Source organism: Alligator mississippiensis, chromosome 10 (assembly GCF_030867095.1).
Source record: "Alligator mississippiensis isolate rAllMis1 chromosome 10, rAllMis1, whole genome shotgun sequence".
NCBI lineage: Eukaryota > Metazoa > Chordata > Crocodylia > Alligatoridae > Alligator > Alligator mississippiensis.
Genome location: NC_081833.1, coordinates 20158457 through 20179784, shown reverse-complemented (window position 1 = coordinate 20179784; position 21328 = coordinate 20158457). Strand labels below are relative to the sequence as shown.

General features: G+C 47.2%; 1 protein-coding gene across 2 annotated transcripts; it reads left to right on the top strand.

Annotated features, from left to right (window-relative positions):
* The first annotated feature begins 35 nt into the window (after nt 1-35).
* Nucleotides 36-20133, top strand: ANHX (anomalous homeobox). Of its 2 annotated transcripts, none has more exons than XM_019493613.2 (10): nt 36-671; nt 4286-4559; nt 5240-5364; nt 5596-5719; nt 7473-7659; nt 8501-8633; nt 8987-9303; nt 10131-10278; nt 13870-13957; nt 18512-20133. In XM_019493613.2, exons 1-10 carry the CDS (start codon nt 655-657, stop codon nt 18602-18604), a joined length of 1506 nt encoding a protein of 501 aa, XP_019349158.1. In that variant the 5' UTR covers nt 36-654; the 3' UTR covers nt 18605-20133. The 2 variants fall into 2 exon arrangements, with proteins under 2 accessions (XP_019349158.1, XP_019349159.1); XM_019493614.2 differs by lacking the exon at nt 36-671 and adding an exon at nt 825-1205.
* The last annotated feature ends 1195 nt before the right edge of the window (nt 20134-21328 follow it).

Genomic DNA, 21328 nt, shown 5'->3' with positions numbered 1-21328 from the left:
TGCAGAAAGTCAAAGGTGAAATGTTCTGCCCAAAGCCCAGGGTGCACAGAAGCAGACGTGTGCTCCTTCGGGCAAGGCTCCCTCGTCTCTTATGACCAGCCTTGCCTCTGCAGAGGTCATGGTTATGTCCGGTTTGCACTGAGTTGGGCTCTGTCCTTCAAACTTCCAGGATTTGCTGTCCCAAACTCTGAAGCCCGAGAAAGGTACCTTGTTGCTCCAAAAGCAAGAAGCTAGTGATTGCCCCTCAGCTGCAGGCCACCATTCACGTTCCTGGAGAAATCAGAACAGCCCAACTTAAAGTACACTAGCTGAACAAGATGCGGGGTAGCATTTGATAGCCGGGGCTGGGGTTTAGGTGGCTGCTCCCCCGTGGGGCCCTGGTCCTGTCTGAGGAGGCAAGACGGGCTCTGCTGGGCTGAATCCATCTGCGCCTCCTGCAGCGAGGAGCTGAGCTCTGATCTCCCTGGGGTGGGGGGAGGAACCCCTTTCTCTGCCCGTCCCTGAACCCTCCCTGGCTGGAGGGGATCCCGCAGGCTCCAGCGAGCGCTGCGGCGGGCTGCAGGGGGCCCCGCTGGCGGGAGGAGCGGAGCCCGGAGCGGCGGATCCGTCCGGCCCTCGGCTCGCTGCAGGCGCGAGGCGAGGCGAGGCGAGGCGATGCCGGCCGCCGGGAGGTAAGGCGGGGCCGGGCTGCCGAGGGGAGCTTTGCTGGAGGCTCCGGGGCGGCTCCAGGAGCCCGGGGTGCGTGTCCGCGCGGGCTGCAGCCGCACCCCGCGGGCGCCCCGTCCGCCTGCTTCCGCCGCCTCTCGCCTCCGTCTTCAGACGGCCCAGGTCGGGCCCGGCTCCCGGCTTGACTCCGCCCTAGAAAACGGTGCCTTTGCTTGGCCGTGTTACCGTTTTCCCCTGCTGCTCGCCGGGGAGCATCGGGATCTGCAGCGTGGCTGCGGGTGAAGCGCTTCTCGGGACGGGTGTTGCAGCCAAAACGAGTGGTTATAATGGAGCTCTGGGGAGGATGTTTGTGTCCCTGCCCCCAGGGCAAGCAGCCTGTCTGCTCCTCTGGGCTGAAGGCGGTGGAGGGATTCCTGCTAGCTTCTGGCGGGGGGCGCCTTGGTCCCTGGCTTGCCGAGGAATCTGGCCTGAAGGGTCTCTGGCCTCCGTGCCATTGTACCTCCAGTAGGGAGAGAGCTGCATCTTCACCCCGTGTTCAGGTAACTTGGGTTTAGATCGTACTGAGAGGCAGTCCGCATGTACCTTTACCCACAGTAGCTGGTCACGGTAAACGCTGGGGTAGGATTTCCCAGCCTACAAGGCACGCTTTCAGTTTTGCCTCGGTGTAAGTCACCATCCGCTGGGGTTGCAGGAAGGAGGGCAGAACTGACCTTCAGTAGCTACGGGGAGGTGGCTTGTCTCCACCACTCACTTTGTTATGCACCTGCTTTGCAGTGAAGACAAAGCTAATGTAATAGCAGTGAATGGTCTGCTCCTGCTACTTATTTGCACTCTGTGGCTCGGCCCCCAGCATGCTGTCCTGCCCTCCTTTGGAGTGTATACATTTCACTTTATAGGCATTTCTTCCAAAGCCCCGTGTGCAGGGTGTTCCCATTTAGCTTTTACCAAGGTAGTAGAGATAAAATAATAGCTACAGGTCTCTTGTCCCAACCATTTATTAGACTATGGAATTTCACACCTAAGCCAGGCAAGGTTCTTTTGGGTAAATGTGATATCTTTTAATAGACCAACTAAACAGTTGGAAAAAAGGTTTTTGCAAGCTTTTGGGCACAAACAGCTTCTTCAGGCATAGGGAGACTCTGCTGCTGTTCGAGTTCTCCAAGGTGGAAAAGAAGTTAAAGTAAACAAGAAGTCTGTGAAAAGGCAAATGAGTGGAAGTGGGGAAGATAATGGGTAGAGATGGATGGGGGGAAGGGAGGGAAATGTGTGAAGGAATGCAAGTGGTCAGCTGGAGGTTACCTGGTGTGTCAGATGTCAGGCAAGTTGTAATGTGCCATATATCCAAAGTCTGTATTAAATCCATGATTTTTTGTATCCAGTCGATTTATGAAGTGAAGGTCATAGGCTCGTCTAGGAAAGGTGTTTTGTAAGTTCCCTTTTGAGAATTAGAAGTGAGAGTTCGGAGAGAGAGGGACTGTCGTGAGAAGTGTGCGTCCACAGATAATTGGATATTTTTGTCTTTGATGGACTTTTGGTGTACATGCATTCTGGTGTGCAATTGGTTGGTTTCTCCTACATATTTTCCATCAGGGCATTTAGTGCACTGATGAGAGAGATAACATTTCTGAAGGTGCAGGTGTAAGCAGCGGCAATGCGTAGGGGTGCACGGGGTGCTTGTGCACCCCCTGATGACGGCGCTCATCGCTAAGGCAATGGGCAGGGGGGCAGGCATGAACACCGGTGGCCCCCCTGCAAGTGGTGGCTGATCGCTGCGCTTGCTACAGCCACTTTTGGGAGTGGCTGCAGCGATCGGCTGGCGGGCACTTACTCTCAGAAGTGGCTACAGCCACTCCTGGAAGCAGCTGCAGCGAGTGCAGCGATCGGCCGCAACAATCGGCCATCATGGGATCACCCGGGGGACCCCCCCCCATTGCCCACAGGGGAACCCCCCCGCTCTGGGACTGGTCGCAGGGGGGCATATGCCCCCCCTGACTAAGGCGGCACTAGTCGCCCATGGGTGTAAGATCCAGGAATGGTGCTGATTCTGTTGTGGAAAGCAGTAACTGTGGGAGTGGTGGAGATGTGTTAGCAGGTCTTACATTTCTTGTCCCGGCATGGTCTGGATCCACTTTGATGTGATTTGGGTCATAGGAAGTTTGCTTTTGGTGATGAGGTTAGTGAGGTTCAGTGCTTGCTTAAAGGCTAGGGTGGGTGGTTCTGGAAAGATCTCTTTGAACTGGGTCTTTTTCTAGTATGTGTTGCAATTGTTTGAGGATTTTCCATATAGGTTCCAGGGAAGGATGTTATAACTAATGGCGTGCGATTTGTAGGGATTTTCTTTTTGTGCTGCAGCAAGTCTTTGAGTGGTATCCGGGTGGCTCTTTCAACTTCCACTCATTTGCATTTTCACAGACTTCTTGTATACTTGAGCTTGTTTTCCACCTTGGAGAACTCGAACAGCAGCAGTCTCCCTACGCCTTGAAGCAGGGTGTTTGTGCCTGAAAGCTTGCAAAGAACTTTTTTCCAACTATTGAGTTGGTCTAATAAAAGATATCACAGCTACCCAAAGAACCTTGCCTACCTATGTCCTAAGACCCAACATGGCTATAACCAACAGCCCTGCAACGTGTAAGCCGGTATCTTTTCCAACAGATGGGCAATAACTTGATCTTGCTTACCTAGAATAAAGGTTTGGTTGTCACTTGCCACAATGTAATTTGATTTTGGTTAGTCCAGTGATGGATATTTTAATTATGTGGTAGTCTGAGTGCTTTTGAGGAAGGGACATTTTTACAAAATGTTTCCTTTCATAGTGTGATACAGAGTTTTGTACTGAAGACTCAGATCTTTGCACCCAGAAAGGTATAATCCATTCATTGCAGCATGTCTCCACAAGAAAGTATCCCCAGTCTCTGTGCTCATGGCATGGCCATGTCAGATTCCAGTGAATCTGTGAATTCTGCTAAATACCTTATCACAAGGACAGAAAATAGGAAAGAAAAGCACAGCGAAGGGTAGCCTGGGGCTAGAGGGGAATGAATAAAGTGCAGAGGCAAGTGTTCAAAGGATTTCTCCAGCCAGTGGTCAGTTTAGTTTTATTTTGCATGGGTACTAAAATTCTCCTTGTAACTAATAAAAACATAAGTCTCAGAAATTAGTCTCCATTCCTGCCATGTCTATATAATGTTAGGGTGTCAAGTCTAGTTCCCTCTGTTCCTTTTTTTTTTTTTTTAGTTTATTTTTTTAAGTATCTCATATTTCTGATGTGGTTTCTTAACATTCCCTGGCTGCTTATTGGTTTCAGAGGGAGGGAGTATGTCTAAGGCTGCTGCAAGTCAGTCTCCTGGCTTCCTTTGCAAATTCTGCCATTTCAAACCACTGCACCTTTCTGGGCCTTAGTTTTTTTATCTTTGTGAACCTGGAATAATACTTGCCTTACAAGAGTGCTGAGGAATTTCCTACTTAACCAAGTACTTTTAAGATGAAAAATGCAATAGAAGTGCTGTGGAGTTTGTATTGTTGGGTAGGAACTAGACTGGAAGGCAGTCTTGTGCCTTGATAGAGGCAGGGAGGTTCATTTAGCAGCTCAAACATCAGTTGTTGTTTCTGTGTTGCACAGAAAAGGGGTCCAGTGGAACGTAAGGATGAAGCGGTTCATGAGGCTGCTAAATAAGAATAAAAACAAGAACCCACCAGAGGCCCAGCTGCTGAAGTTAGCGGGACAGCTCTGCCAAGATCTCCAAAGTGTTTCTCCCAGCTTGCAGAAGCTAGTGCAGGCTGTGATGGAGTGCAAACACTGGATGCATTTCCTCACCAGTATCCACATAGTCCGAGCCTGTGTGTTTGTCCATATCCACTGGGGTCAGCATGAAACAGCCTGTAGGCTCCTGGAGGTAGGAACATACTTTTGGTCTCAGTGAACCTGGGGAGAGGAAGTGAGATTAGACCTCATACTTAAAACACAACTCCAAGAAGAGGATTAGACAATTTGGGATCCTCAAGGAGTTTGGAGGAGGGTTGCACAGTCCTGACATCCATGGAGAAACCATGGGGAGAAACATTTGTTCAGAGAGAGAATTATTTCTCTGTAAAAGCACTGAGGGCCCATGTCCATTCCCAGCTGCACTGGGGCAATTCCTACTGGAATTAGGGCTACTCAGGTGCTGAAGCTTGGCACACACATACGTGCACTGGTGCGCCAGTGCCTGAGTAGTCAGCTGTTTGCATCACTGAGCCAGAGGTGAAATGGTGCAAGGAAGCCTGGACTATCTCTGTTCTCTCAGTATCAGCCATGCAGGGAACAGAACTGTTGTGTGAGCTCCTTTTATCAGCCTTAAAAATAAAAGGCTGACAGATGTGCAGCAAGCTTTTTTCCTTCAGTGTGTCACTCTATGTGGGTTAGAAAAGGAGTAGTAGGCTACAAAAGAGCTCCAAGCTTGGGGAAGATTACAAATTCAATTGAACCAGTTTGAATCCCTGTCTCTTCGCGTCAGTGTGCTGAGGACTCTCTTTTCTATAAGGGGCTCTGGTTAACTGTGTGGAGAGGGTGTGCTTAGCCTTGCTGTCATCATAGCATTGCAGGGTAGAAGAAAAGAAAGAGCTGGTGGCACTTTGGCATGAGATCCACTACCACAGGGCTATGGAGAAACACCGCACTGATTCCCTGACACCCGTGCAGAAATTCCGCTGCAGGAAGAGGTACCTCTGGCAGGGGGATATTTGGTGCTTCCTTCACTGTGATAGGAGGTCATGGTGGGTGGAGGTTAAGGGGCTTGCTTACACCTTAAGATGCTCCCTTCTTGGGGGAATAAGTTTGTCTGTGAACTTGAAGCTTCAGCCTGCTTCCAGTATGATCAGTATCCAAACTCCCATTGATTTTTATTGCTGTAGTCCTGGCATCCCAGTGATCATGAATTTTATTGCATGCAGGAATCCTCCACCAGTTTCCCTATGTCCTGAAGGTTTGAAGAATCGAAACTATCCAGAAAAGGTGCGCAGAAAGCTGCAGAGGTTTGCTGCAGAGGTGACAACAAATCCAGACAAGAAGCAGCGGGTATGGATGCTGTGTGCTGCGTTGGCACCAGGGCTGTTACTGAAGGTTTCTTTTGTGGTCAGGGCTCCAGAAATGTTTCTATTCTAAGCCATTCTTCTCAGTCACTTGCAACTTTCACTTTTGGGGCTGAAGTTTTGCAGTCTTGATCTAAGACCCTGAATGTCCCTTCTATATACTACTTTTAAAATTCAAGCAAAATAGCTACTGATGCTCTGAAGAACAGAGAGATTGGAAAAATACCTTCTCAACTGTTAAAAACACTACTTTATACTGATGACACTGTGAAATGGCTAGATGAAGTCTAGGGAAGCAGCCCTCACTGAAAAGTGCTGGAGAGAATTATTTTGATTATTGGTTTTGAGTTCACTGAGTTATCATCTGTTAAACTTGCATTTTGCTCACATGTGTGTTGGACACAGAGTCTCCTCACTAAACTCTTTTTAAGGTTTCAGCCAGAATATACAGTGCTGTGGAGTGCGCGGGCTTAATTTGGCTGGGCAGGGCCTACCTGGATAGTTCTGTATTCTGAAGTTTCTTTTTGTCTCTTTCTTCAGAACTGTTACAGACCCTACAAAATTCCAGCACAAATGTATATTAGGAGGACATTAAGGTTATCTAGGTGAATGCTCAGAAGCCAGGAGGTGACAGTGTAAGGTTGTATGCTAAGCTAAAACTCTGTCCTCTTATGCCTGGACATTATAATATACAGCCTTTAATTATACAATCAGATTATTTATCAAATTGTTTAATATAAGAGCCAGTTTTTTCTACAACCTTAGATATGCACCAGTGTATTAGTCAGAGTCCTGAAAGGTATTTGTTTAAATATGTAGTGAACCATTCTTATGCACATAAGTCCACTATAGATCAATAGGATGCATCAGTTACACAGTTGTTTCATAGCTATGTCCCTTATGCCCTGAACTGCACTTGGAGTTGTACTTCTGGAAAAAATATGTAATATATGGTGGCTGAATAAATTATCAAGGTACTTGTGAGAGAGACAAACCTGTTACATAAAGAGCCAAAATGAATAAGCCCATGCAGGCTTATTGTCAGAATAAAAATAAATACAAAAAAATTAAAGAAACATTGCAAATTGATATGCACATATCTAACATAGGACAAATTATATTATTTAGAAAATCTGGTTGTTTAATGTGAGACTGTAATAATCACTACATGCAAGGGAGAAAAGTTAACAGTTACAAATGCAATTGAACTGTGTTATTTCTGGCTTCTGATCATTTAGTAGAAAAGTTCTTTGCAATTTTTTGTGCAATGGGCAAGAATTTCAAAGGTCCATTCTAGAGTCTCAGATTTCTTAGGGGCAGAACGGCCTGTTATAATTGTTCAGTCTGACATCTTGCAGGCAGCATTTCCTGCATCAAGCCCAGTAACCTTCATTCTAGTGGTTAGTTTGCCTGCTCCATTAAAATCATGAAAGCAATTAACCATTTACTGAGTTTTGTCAGTTAAGCGTACATCTGTTAATTGTATGAAAGGCAAAGACTCACTGGAATACCTGGGACTCCCTTCTCCAAATGGGATGCTTAAGGAGAATGTATTGTTTCTACCTTCTTCCTTTTCATGGGCTAATTTATCAGGGGTGGCTGTGTGGTCTATCCAGTTTATGAGGGTCCTTGGTGGTTTTGAAGCCCACACTGTCTGGTTGCTTTTGGAAGTGGGAGGGACAAGCCTGGTTATTTGGATATGGTTTATTCTTTTTCCCTTGCTCCTCCTGGGTTTGCAGGAGGGTTTGGCTCGGGACACAAACCTGCAACCAAATCAGGTCTATAACTGGTTTGCCAATTATCGTCGCCGTCAAAAGTCCCGGTTCAGTCAGGTAGAGAGGCTTGTCAGCTCCACTCATGAGAAGGTTTCTGCCCACCAAGCAAAGCACCAGCCAGAGAGTGGATCTTCCATGCCACAGGCTGCAGGTTAGTCTCCTAGTGGACCTGGGAGGTGGTAGAGGCAGCTGAGAGCCCAGCAATAAACAGAAAGGCACTTTTTACTACTACTGTTTCCTTAGGACCAGCAATTCTGCACTGCTCAGTCAAGTAATCATTGGAGGACTGCTCTGGTCAAGCTGTCTCTTTCTACTGGTAGCCATCACCGTGTGGAATTAGGTCCCCAGTATCAGTCACCCCCTCTCTCCGTGGAGCAGGGATCAGTGACTGGCTATTGGAGATGTGGCCCTGCTATTGCAACTGGTTGTCAGAGTAGACACTGTTGGGTGGGGGAACAGCAGAAGTCACAACAGTTGCCAGTGCTCAGACACTGGTGAAATTTGCAACATTCCCAGGGGCCTGGCATGTAGCTTCCCTACTGTCCTGCCCTTTTCCTGCCTGGCCTGTGAAAATCCCAAAACTGCATCTGCTGTTCTGTTAAAGAATCATAGAAGAGCAGGGCTGGAAGGGCCCTCGGGAGGTCATCTACTCCAACCCCTGCTCAAGGGCAGATTATGCTTCTTTAAACCATTCCAGTCAGGTGTCTGTCTCTCCTGCTATTATAACGTTGGATTGGTAGAGAGTGACACCTAGCCGATGAAGACTAAAGACTTTCAGCAGCCCAAGGGAATCTCCCTCCCCTGGTTAGTAGGTGGCTGTCCCCATGCAACCTTCAACCCTAAGCCTGCAGGTCACTGTAGTAAAACCCACAACTGAGTATTTTCATTGCACCCTCTCAGAGTGAAAACAAAACTGTTTTTGGCTTCTCAGTTGTACTGCATTTAGGGCTCCCAGGGGTGTCCCTTCACTTGCCCTGTCTAATGCCTTCCAGATGAATTCCATGCAGATATTGGCTCAGGGCATGTAGAGCTGTCCTTTGTGCCTTGTGACCCAGGCTGGGAGCAGTCAGCTGCAGATGTGGACTGTTCTGCTGTTAGGACATATTCAACGTTGCTGAATTCCAGGTGATGCATGAGAGTGTCTCATCCCTGAGCAAAATGTTCTTTAACTTCCATCATGGGACTGACCCTTCCCGCAAGTTGGCAGTTCCCAGGGAGGGCTGTGTGGAGAGTCTTGACTCCTTTCATCAATGGAAATGCCCCAAGATCAGCCTCAGACAACCTGAGCAGCTGGCATAAGTTCCCCTGCCTGCCAGGAGTGGGCCTCCAGTGTTCAGCCATGTGTCCCACTCCACAAGAGCAGCAGCATAGGTTGGGTTGCTGTAGGTACTGAACAGCTGTTTCTCCCCTTAAGAGATGCTGCTGCTGCTCTTTGTAGAGCAGCATAATCCAACCTCTCATTTGCTGCATCACTACAGCTTTCTGCAGGGCAGCCCATTACAGAAAACCAGGTCAAGCAGAACGTCTGTGACTGCTCTCAGTGCTGAGGAGCCTGCAGCTTTCTGTACTGAAGCTGTCCTGGAACCTGGAACCAGCCTTAGCTCCATCATCCTGGAGACCAGAGGGGCATCCAGTTACAATGCCCCCAGCCCCTGGCTGGAAAACCTTGTCCCATGCTGCTATGGGCCACTCCCCTTCCAAGCAGAGCAGTTGGATGGGAGGCAGCTGATGCCCAGCGCAGGAGGAGTCTCTGGCGAAAGCAGCTGGGCCCGCCCCTGGAGCCCTGGCACAGCAGGTTAGTGGAACTGCCTGGTTCAGAGCCCCTGTGGTTTTGCAGACTTCTGCCTTTGTCTCCAACCCTCCTGCTCCCCCAGGCAGCCTCTGTAGCATGGTAGCAAGGAAGGAGGGCAGCTGGGTTTATCCTAAGCTCTGGAGTCCTGGGACTGACAGCTTGGGATCAAGTCTGAGAAATGTAGGCCACCAGACCTGGACTAAGGTTTATTTTTCCTCCCCAGCTATCTCTTTACCTGGGATGCAACCCCTTCTGTGAGACAGCGCTTCCCCAGGCAACTGGGTCCTGCTTGCTCTGGCAAACTCTCTTCAACTGTTTGCACTGGCCCTGATGTCTGGGTCTTTAACCCTCCCCCACTTCCCAGTTCTGAACAGCTTAGTGCTGCCTGTCCATGCACTCACCTCCTGGCTGCATCAGTCCTTCCGCCACACACCGCACTTCCCCTTACCACTTCCCTTTCTCCTCCCTTGCTCTCCCTTCTCTCCCTTCCTTCTCTGTTCCTCTGTCTTTTCTTCCTGCCTTGTCTCCTACCCTTCCTGCAATTCTCCCCTTCTGAAAAGCAGTCTCAGTTTGACACATCATTTAGTTCCTCTCGAATGAGATCAGAGGGTGGATAAAGGGGCAGGAAGAACAGCAGCCAGGAGCACTGCAGCCAGGTGCTAGCTAATTATCATGTCTGGTCCTGGGTGTCTGACTGTAGGGCTGAACTGAGAAAGGGCCTTTGACCATGGCTTAAGCATCTCCTGAGAAGAAGGGGCAGGAGGAGGCTGGGTTTGCCACTTGAGTCTCATTGTCTGCAGCTCTCCTAACATGAACATTTATTTCAACAGGTGTCAGAGCTCCCTTGAGCTGGGTCCTTCCAGGTGGCTGCATCGAGGCCAGTTCAGGAAGCATCAGTCAGCAGGCAGAGTTAGAGGTTGGAAGCTTCATGCTTAGAGAAGGACAGCTAGGGTCTCTGGAAACCAGTCTTCCTTGCAGGTAACAGGAGCAGAGGGCACAAGGCCTGCTGAGGGGCAGCAGTGTAGATAGGTTGCTGTGCCAAGTGCATCTCTGGTCTCCAAGCAGTCCCTGCCTCTGAGTCTGCATCTCTCACCAAGAGCCTGGGTCTCTCATTGTGCTTCCCCTTTGTAAGCATTTACACTGGTGCACAGTGGATGTGAAATGCAGTCATTTCCCAGGTGGAAGTGGTTCTGCATGGTGCAGGGCAAAGTGGATCCAGGTCCAGTAAGAGAAGGCACAGGCACCTGTATCTGAACAGGCTTAGCTTCTGAGCCACTTGCTCAGCTCATCTGTGGCATAGCATCAATTCTGGTGATCCTGCCTTGTATATTGACAGTTGGGGTAATAAGGCCTGTGTGAACTGTCCAAAAATAGCTTTTGGAGACGTGTAGCCTTGTGACAAGCTTTTTCTACAGGGCAGACTGTCACAGGCCACAGCTTTCTGGTTCTGCTCTTGGGTTTCTGCCCACACAAAATACTTCACGGTTGCAGAGTTTTTTCTCGTTCTTGCAAGTTCAGTTCATGGTTTGCACAACCTTTCCCTGTTATTTTCATGATGTGCTCCAGCAGCAAATGCTGCAGAACAAGCATCGTGAAGAAGTTTTCCTTTACTTAGCTGCAGGACCTGTCATATCAGATAAGTAAGTGGGGGAAGTTTTGTTATTCCCATTTTACAGATGAGGGAGATCAGGGTGAGGGACTGGAATTAGAACCCCGTGTTTCCTAATTCCCAACTCTGCTTAAAAGCCTCTCTTCCCTCCCCTGTTGGCCTGACGCCTACAGCTATTGCTGTGCCTAGCATATCCCATGTTTTGGCTGGATCTAAAACTGCATGTTCTGGTCCCAGAATGAACATGTGCTTCTTTTTAAACTATGCCAACATATGGGGAAATCCTTGGTAAATGTCACCTTGCTGTAGTATGTCTTGGGTGCATACGCTTTGTCAGGAATCCACCCACCACTCCCCTGGATCAGGCTTCTGGCAATGGGAGCCCTGCTGACTGCAATGACACAGATTTCCTGAAAGCAGTGAATTTATTTTCCCCATCTCTGCTGCTATGCATTCATTTACTGTCCTACCCAGTTCCCTTGCAGGGGTGGGGATAGTCTTGATTTGGCATATAGGGGAGATTTTGAAGTGGTGTGGATGCTGAGGCACAGAAGTTTCCCTGGTGGTTGGGGGGCTCCTAAGTCACTAGAGCACTCTTGAAAATTTTATCCATGGAGTCTTGACACCACCAATGGTTGTCCTTAAAATGGCATGGGCAAGACTAGTAATCAGTGTACAGCAGCAAGAGGGTGAGGAGTCCACTGTAACTGGAGCTAAACATGGCATCAGAGGAAAAGCTCAAACCCTTCTCACACATGCATGCGTGCAACAAGTCACTGTCAGAGCCTGGAAGAGAGGTCCAGTCATTTGCTCGCTCTCTTTGACCACCCTCTGCCCCTCAACTGGTTGCTGATAATTGCAGGGGCAGAGCTGCAGGCTAATCAAAGGAGCCTTAATCGGCTTCTGTCTCATTTTAAAGGTGCTTGCCCTGACAGGACTCGGGCTGAAAGCTGATTAGAACAACTCCAATTGATTTCCTGAAGGGGCTTTTTACAGTTGGAAAGAATCCAGAGGCTTAGGACTAAATCCAGCTTTGTGATCTGGGCTCGGAGCTGTGATGTGGGGGTGTGAGGAGGAAACAGGCTGCGAGTTTCCTGCTTCTCCATCTGGTCCTGCTGCCAGACAGAGGAGCTTGGTCCAGGTAGTGAACTGGCAGGCTGTGTGCCCCAAGCAGCTGCTTGTTGTTAAGGCCAGCCTTGCAGTGACTTTTTCACTCCTTTGATTGGAGCAGATGGAATTTGCACAGCTTATGAGCCAGACAGAGCAACACTCCCTAGTGATCTGCATTTCAAACAGAAAAGCCCACTGCACCACAGGCATCAAGAGAACCAGGATTTTCCAGCCAGCCTGTTGGTGCAGGGAACTACAAAAGTTAATATGCCCATTGCAACTTGTGGATGCTTCATGGATTGCTGGGAGCCCAGCTCAAGCTGCTAGCAAGTCTCCTTCCAATGGGTCCTCTGCGTTGCGGTTGTTGAAACCAAACATCTGTGAGGGGGAGTATTGCAGGGAGCAGCACCAACTGTGCTGTTAATGCAGCAGGCAGCATCTCTGAAAAAGTCACTGTGGGAGAGGAGTGAGAGTCCTCTGTCCATCTCCTCTGTCCTATCCCTCTAATTCTGTTTGGTCTGTTACATAATATTTTATTTGAATATTTTTATCTGTCTTCATAATGTATGTTTTTTTGGGGGGGTTGTTTTGTTTTGTTTTTTACTGCAAGTCTCCCTCAATCTCTTTGGGAGAGAGGGACATAGAAATCTAATAAATATCCTTAGCTTAGTGCTACAGCTAAGACCCGGGCACTTCTGTTGTCCCTGGAGAGGACTGTTGAGGGAGCCAGACAATAGGTGTGGATGAAGGACAGGCTGAGACTTGGGACTCCCAGCTAAAGGCCTTGAGAGACTAGAGGAGTTGCTGAGGATGTTATGGCTGGTTCCAGAAGCTTTGTGTTTTGACTCAAAGATCATTGTTTCTGTGATATGCTCCAGGATAGACACAATCTTTGGTCAATGTCTACTTGCTGAAGAAAGTCTGTTAGGCTCCCTTTATATGTGTAGGTAAAGGCACAACTGGCTTGAATGTGTGATGCAGACGGTTGCACCTCCTGCCATGATACATGTGCAAGGAAGGAGACAAGATTATGGGATCATGCATTAGATCCAATTGTGCCTTATTGCCAGTGCAGGGGGAGCCCAATCCTAGGCTGCCCCTGCATCCGCAAGGAGCAGGCACCCACGGCTGTGAGCCTGCTTTGCTGAGGGGGCTCCTGGTTGTGGGTGCTACACATGGCTGGTACCCAGAGCCCCTGCAGGGTGACAGGGCCCTAGGTCCAGATTGAGCCTCATGCACAGCTGAGACCCAGAGTCCCATCGGCTGCAGGAACCCTGGGTCTCAGCTGTGCATGAGGCACACCTCAGACACAGAGCCCTGTGTAAGCCCAGTGGTTCCACACCTGTAGCTCCCAGCTACAGGGGACACTGCTACACATGCAAATTAAAGCTCAGTAGCAACACATTTTAGAGGTCTAACTTTATAGCTGGTTGGAACTTTCTATTGCATGATAGCTACTTTGCACACACAGCTAGTTTCAAGGTAATGACATAATTAACCAGTTAACTGCACAATACCTGTAATGTGCAGAGGGGGCTTTAGGTACAGAAACAAAATTGAATATCTAGGTGCCATTCCTCATCACTACTCCTGGCAGTGACAGTGCTCCCACTTCAGGATCTCTTCTCTTCTTACAAACCCTGATGGTAGGGTTGGGGATGTGGCCTGGGTTTTATATAGTCCTTCCCAACATATGCATAAAATCTTCTCCCTCTGCAAATGCTTTGTCCTGCAGGGTCCCCTCCATTCCAGCTGCTGGGATTCTTTTGTAAACAGAGAGGGGCATGATTGCAGAGGAACACCCAAAGGGTACCTAGATTCTGATGTGTGCTAATGCATTTCTTTTCCAGTTCTCCACAAACTGTGCTTGGCAAACCTCAGTGTCTCCCTGTATCCATGCCCTGTTTGGAGGAAAGCCAGGCTTCGGAACATAGCCAGGTAAGAGAATGCATCCCACCTACAGAAGAAAAGACCACAGTACATGAATTTTGGAGTACGATCCCCCTTCAGGTGGAAATGGGAGATGTGGAAGTTTGGACTTCCTTTAAGAAAATCATCATGGTGGGATACCCTCATCCCCCTTTCTGAGCTCCCCCTACAGGGAGCTGTCCTCACAAGAACAGATCTCCAAGGAGTCATTTGTCTTGTTCATCTTGAACATCTGATTTTGATGCACAACCTCAGAGATGGGGGATATTCTAGGATGATTTCTCTTTTGGTGCCAGCTGCAGCCACTGCAAATGGCCATTACAGGTAGTCCTGAATTGCTTAATATGAGGAAGCACACAGCTATGCTATTTCCAAGATTTCCAGCCAGAATCATGGTTTTGGTGCCCTGGCTGGTGCTTTCAAATATGGCAGTCTAAGGTTAGTCACCTAAATCAATAGTGACACCTAATTTAGTAGCCTGATCTTCTTAGGTGCTGTGCAGTCCCAATCCACGTTAATTTAAAAAAAAAACTCATTATGTTTGGTGCTGGATTGTCCCAACGGAAGCTTCTGTGTGCCAAATTCTTTCAAATGGTTGGCTCTTTTTCAGATGCCCACTAGCTGTTGAGCTTATTAGCAAATCAACCTCCTTTGGATACTGACACAGGTACATTTGAAACATTTTCAAAGGGACTGCTTTTCATATGGGCTGCAAAACCATCCTAATTTTAAGGCTGGATGAAGCTGTCTTATAATTGGAGTGATTTTGCTGTATTCATTTTGTTCCCTGTTTATCCACACGTAACAACTGGAACACAACAGCTGCTGATCTTCTGAAATAGTCCACTTTTGAAATGACTTCAAATGTATGTTATGTCCATAGGGGAACTTGCATCTCTTCCAGTCTCAGCTGTTCACAAGTGTGGTATTCTCTTAGGGAGACTGCCACTGAATGTCTAAAGCTTAATTTATAATGCCTTTCTCCATTAGCATAGCTGGGAGTAATGTCTAGGGAGACAACTGTAAGCAGTCTCTCCCTACTCCCTATTCAGTAGACCCTGAATCATGACTTCATATTTGGTCCTGTGAAAGGAAGTGCAAGTGTTGGGAAAGTCATAGAATCATAGAAAACTAGGGCTGGGAGGGACCTCAGGAGGTCATCTAGTCCAACCCCCTGCTCAAAGCAGAACCATCCCCGACTAAATCATCCCAGGCAAGGCTTTGTCTACCCAGGTCTTAAAAACCTCCCAAGGATGGAGAGTCCACCACCTCTCTGGGTAACTTGTTCCAGTGCTTCACCACCCTCCTAGTGAGAAAGTTCATCCTAATATCTAACTTAAACTTCTCTTAAACTTGAGACTGTTGCTCCTTGTTCTGTTATGTGCCACCACTGGGAACAATTTAGCTCCATCTACTTTGTTTAACCACCCTTTTGATAGCTGAAGGCTGCTGTTAAATCCCTCCTTAGTTTTCTCTTCTCCAGGCTAAATACACCCAGTTCCCTCAGCCTCAGTCATGTCCTCCAGTTCCCTCACCATTTTCATTGCCCTCTGCTGGACTCTTTCTAATTTGTCCATGTCCTTTCTGTAGTGGAGGGTCCAAAACTGGACACAGTACTCCAGATGTGGCCTTATCAGTGCCAAATAGAGGGGAAGAATCACTTTCCTCAGTCTGCTGGCAATGCTTCTACTAATGCAGCCCAGTATGCCATTAGCCTTCTTCACACAAGGGGCATGCTGTTGTCTTGTTATTAGTTTATTGTCCACTGTAACCCGCAGGTCCTTTTCTGCAGAGCAGCTGCCCAGCCAGTCAGCCCCCAGACTGTACAGATGCATGGGATTTTTCTGTCCTAAGTGCATGACTTTGCACTTGTCTTTGTTTAGGAGAGCAGTCCCATGCTCTCAGTCAAATTCAAATGGGAATTTAGGAGGAGTGAACTTCTTGTGGCAGATTAAAATCCTAGCAATTCTCCTTTTTAATGCTCAGTGACCCCTTCTTTCCCCACACCTTCTCCAGTCCCAGTCTAGGCATGTTGTTAGAGGACAATTAATAGTGCCTAGCAAATACAGGGGAGAGAGGTCTTCTTTTACTTAACCTATTTATCAAAGCCGTATGAAACAAAGCATGCATCCCTGAAGCTGTTGCCACTGTTGCCTCTGTAGCCTGTATTTTTATCATGTGCTATTTAACTCAGAAATTTTGTGCACAGCCAGAGGTTTACGCAGGCAGTGCACAGCACATCCCACCTGAGACTGCTTTATGGGCTCACACCTTCTAAGTGTGCATATACAATTTGATTCTGTTTTTCTGAGCCATTAGATTTGGATGTGACACCTATTCCCAAACTCTTTCTTGTTGTTCCTAAAATGGGATTTTCCCCCCTGACTACAAGGCTCAGAGCAAGAAGCCAAATGAAGCACTGTTACAGTAAATCTTAAAAAAACAACAACACCCAAATTAGACTAATATCTTTACCATGGCAACCTATGCTTTCCTATACTGATTTAAAGTAACAGCATCCCAAAGATGACAGCTAGAAATCCATTGCATGGGGAGTAGTGGTGGAGACACAATTCTGAATTGAATGATACTTAAACGCCAGGATCCCAGTGTGGCAGGGCACTTGGGGGTGCCTGTCACTAAGAGGTCAGGTAGCTTGTGAAGCTGTTGGCAGGTGCAGGCCAAGGCTAATTAGGGGGTCATCTGATCCAGGGAGTGATCAGGTATAAATCGAGGCCCTGATTGAAGCTGGGAGTAACATCTGGGAGCCTGCTGAGAGAACACCACATCAGCAGGATGGCTGCAGCTCCAGAAGGCCAGCTTGAAGATAACACCTAAAGCAGTCTGGAGGTGTGGGTAGGAACTAAGGGGCTGCAGGAGGTTCCCAGGTACCAGGAAGGGGTCCAGAGCCTAGGGAGAGGCTGCAAATGTGAGACCAGCAAGGGTCCAGGAACCTCAGAAGGGGGCTTAAGTGAAAGAAAACATCAATGAAGATGCCATGTGTGTGCATGGGGCATGGTGCGGGGGAGGATTGGAACCAGATAATTAGCCCATAAAGCACAGGCTACATGCACCTGGTGGTCATTTGATTGAACAATTTAGGAAGCCCTGCAGCAGCCTCCCTTGTTAACAACAGCCCCCCCAACAAACAAACAAGCAAACAAACAACAACACAAAAACATACATCAAAGTATGGTGGGCAACTAGAAGGGGATTTGCTTAGAAAGTGAGGGCTGCAGGAACTCTGGGAGCTTCACAGCCACCCCTGCCACACCCAGGACTCTCCTTGGACTATTGATGTATTTATTTCTTGGCCTCAGATTTCTTGGCTCAGAGAGCACTTAGCAGCAGTTTCTATCTTCATTATATCAGCATAATCTGCTGGAATAAACTTTTTTTTTAAAAAGAGGAAGGCCACATCTGCTAGTTCCATTAAGGGAAGTAGCTGCAGCTCTGACAGTAACAGAACCCCTTGTGAGCCTCTGACAGCAGTACTTTATAGGTCTCTGTCTCGGAAAGTGGCCTTTTTACCAGCCACAACATGAGCCAGATAAGTAGGAAGCCTTTTGGTATTAATAATGAATGAGCCTTTTCTAAGATTTCCAGAGCATGCCATTGCTCTGCAGCCAGATCTTTTCTTTTGCCTTGTTGGATTTGCACTCTGATTTTGAGATGGGATTAGAAACATGATGTTCCCAGTAGCGTGGACAGGGCATGAAAAGCCTTACACTGTTTTGCATTTGTCAGAAGGGGACATCTCCAAATTTCTATAATGGTTATTCAGGTGTTCAGGAAATTGGGAAGGTATTTGGGGGGTTTTACATTGACATTTTTTCCACACGTGTCATATTGCGAGGGATATTTTTTGTGTGCAATAGCCATGGGCCTATTCTTGCAAAATCTGACTGCTTTGTGGGAGATGCTGAGAAAGGTTCAGTTTCTTTGTACTGTGGCTTGTTTTAGGAAATGTATGAATCCGATGGACATCTGTGAATAAGTCTTAAGTGCCTTCTTTATAGTCAGATTCCAGAGCTATCTTTCTTGCTGTCCACAGGCTACCTTGATGGGTGCATCGCACTGTAAGTGAAGGGAATAAGTGAAGTGAAATGGGAAACAGGGTTAATTCACTTTGAAAATGTTTATTTCCCTTCCTGAGCTTGCTTTCTTCATTGGGTAACCATTTCTGTTTTGAACTAGGGAAATAATTTCAGCGGAGTCTCTTTTATTATTTTTCTGCTTTCTTGGGGATGTGTCATGAGCAGAGGGAAAGATAAAGCTAAGCATATTTCTCTCAGCCATGAGAGATAGCAACACTGCACAAATGCTGCTTTCCATTTTTATGTTCTTGCTTTCTATAGATGACTTGCCCTCTCTGTACCTGGAGCAGAACCTTCCTCCTTTTGTCCCCATTGTACCTAACCCATTGTCACCCTTGGCTGCATACATACCCCCCTATTCTCACCTAGCCTTGGTCTGGAAGGAAACCAGGAGATCATTCTCAATGAGTCAGAGCATCCTGACAGGCAGTGCATGATGAAACTTGTTTTTTATTATATCTTTCAGGTGCTGGAGGATCCCCTAAGCAACCCGGTGGCCAGTGACACTTTCTGGGCAGCATGCCTGCTGTTTGAATTTTCAGTTGGCAGTCGAATGTAACTTGCATGCAGACATCCTACATTTGGCCTTCTGTTCTTTAGCGGTTGCCCCTTTGTCATCAACAGGCTGAGATAATGGCAAAATTAGTCAGGGAGAGAGGTCTTTTCTAGTAGTTGCAAAGTTTGTTTTAGCTATGGTTTTATCAAAAGTTTTATAAATAACAAAGACAAGCCACCTGAGGTCCTTGAAGATCACAGATTTTTACTAGAACAATTTGAAGATGCATAGTCCATTGCAAGTGTTTGATCACTGGTTCTATGGAAGTTACTTTGTTCAGGTTTCTCCATTTTTATAACTGGTCAAGATGGTTCTGGCCCTACCTGTTTTTGTTAATAATGGAAATAATTAAAGCCCCTCAGCTTACTGGGAGTAAAACATCAGAAATCTGCCAGGAGAGCAGGTTTGTGTGGGTTTGTCAGGGTTGGAGAACCAGGAATGAAATCAGCTTTGATAGGAGGTAGCTGCATACTAGTTTGGCAAATCTGTGGTACTGCTTGCTGGAAATTCTGGAGTGTTACACATCCTATTGTGACACGGCCACATACTTTGGAGTATGCCAGAATTTACAGTACCTAACAAAACTGTCATATAGGGAGAGATGGGACTGGCCGATGGGTCAGTGCCTAGCAGAAGGTGGATCTTAAATTTCCCACAAAAGTAAGAAGAAAGGAGGTGGGTCTGGGTAGCTGGGTAGCCTTTTAGCCCAGATTGAGAATCCACAGCTCCAAATGGATAAGGAGCTTATTGGGAGGGAAGGGTGTTGCAGTCCTAATGGTCACCCTTCCTCCAGTTTGCAGAAGTCTGAAATTATGGGCCTAATTCTCTGCTGCCTTGTAGTTGATCACTGGATCTACCTCTGTACAAATGTGTTACAACCCACCACTCTGGGAAAGTAACACCCTGCGGTATTGGTTTGGTGTCATTTCACATCAACTTTGCTTTTATTTCATACAGATGAGGATGACAGCACAAGGTGTGGGGCAATGGAGAAACAGGCCCTATACGTTCCCAAATGCCTTGCAAAGCAGCTTTTGGCCTGTATACTTCTGCAGAAGTATACAGCCTCTAACAGGAATCAGTAATCATATGCTGCTGAGGCCTAGCACATTAATTTTAGGCAAATGCATATCTGAGACCCAGTTTCGATGTAGCAGCTCTCATGGGAGAAGTTCATTGCTGACAGTTCCTTTGTCCCAGAAGCCTTTCCCCAGACCAGCCTTACAGCCCCTGCCTGCAGTCCCTCTCTTGTATTTTTTCCTGTACATAAGATTGGGAGCTCGGGGCTAGAACGTGAACATTGAGAGAAAAGGGAGGATCCTTGACCTCGGTTTAATATCGCAGCGAGGGGGGAATCATTGCGCAGTTTTTTGAGAATTTTGCATAATTATTTAATTTTTGAGAAATTCTGAATAAAAAAAAAGGGTGCTACTTTCCCCAAGGCTAGCTTTGGATGGCAGGGCTGGGGAGGCAGGCACTCTTGTTCATATTGGTAATTAAGTATGTTTTAAAATAAAGGTTATTAATAAACAGCTCTGTCTGAACACTTCATTTTCAACAGGCTAGAATATAAAATGAGAAGATATTAGAAATGCTTAACTCCACATTTGTGTCTGGACAATGTGGGGATCTCTCTCAGGAATTCATCTCTCCAGACCTTCCTGGAGTATTAATATCTGTACTGGTATTTGCTCATTATTTTCCTTCAGCTGACAGATCTTTTGTGTTCAGTGCATTTGTGTTTGAAGGGGGCTATATGCATATGCTATTTGGTAAATGACTGAGATTTGGATGCGTCTGAGCATATGTGAAAGTGGAAGGGGCACTCTCACTTGGTGGATGCAGGGAGAGGGCCTCTTCCAAATCATTTTGGATGTGTTGTCCCTGTCCTAACAGGCTGCCTTTGTGCTGTCACATTTAGCAGCAGCCATCTAATTAGCCTCCCCCCCCCCCCTTGTGTAAAAGAACCTCTCTGCACACAAGGGCTGCCACAGGTCACTTGCCATTCTTTTATATATATATATATATATATATATATATAAAATAAAATGCAGAGCAGAAAAGTCAGTCCCTTCAGAGAGCTAGCATTTCAAAGCAAGTCCCAGTCCTCCTCCCTACTGCCTCCTGATTGGTCAAGGATCCTGGTCTGCCTTTAGCAACAGAGACAAATATATCCCTCTCCTTTCTGATTGGCTGTAGTGTGCTGTCGAGCCATAGCAACAGAAGGAGATGGAGCTGTCAGTCTGACGGATACTGCAGCTCCGTGTATCTTTCGAGAACAATAAGGACTAGGTGCTGGCTGCTGGCGCCTAATGCGAGGTGGTAAAAGGAATCGATAAGCTTCTTCTGCGAGAGGTTCTGGAATCTTCAGGAGACATTGGGGGGGGGCGGGCATGTAAACTCAGAGCCCAATTTGAACAGGCGCCTCTGCTGTGAGCAGCAGGGAAAGGGCTGCGTTGTGATCTGTTACACAGGTGTCAAGTACAGAGTCCATGCTGGGCTTACACTGTGGTACCTAAGATCACAATCTTAAGCTTCGCCTGCTTCGGTTGAAAGTAACAGCTTTAAGGGCCACTAGTTAACTGGCACTGTCGTCAGCAACGCTCTGAAATGTCTCTAAATGAGAGAAGCAACCTCCTATCAAAATTCATGAGGCTTCCTGACACATGTAGATTTGTAGACTCTGAAGAGGGTATTTTATCACTTATCCTAATAACATTGAGATCC

Excerpts from the sequence above, each read along its gene's own strand:
- ANHX (XM_019493613.2), top strand. Across the intron at positions 9,304-10,130 it reads CTGGAGCCCTGGCACAGCAG|GTGTCAGAGCTCCCTTGAGC; the intron begins GTTAGTGGAACT and ends TTATTTCAACAG. Across the intron at positions 13,958-18,511 it reads AGGCTTCGGAACATAGCCAG|GTGCTGGAGGATCCCCTAAG; the intron begins GTAAGAGAATGC and ends TATATCTTTCAG.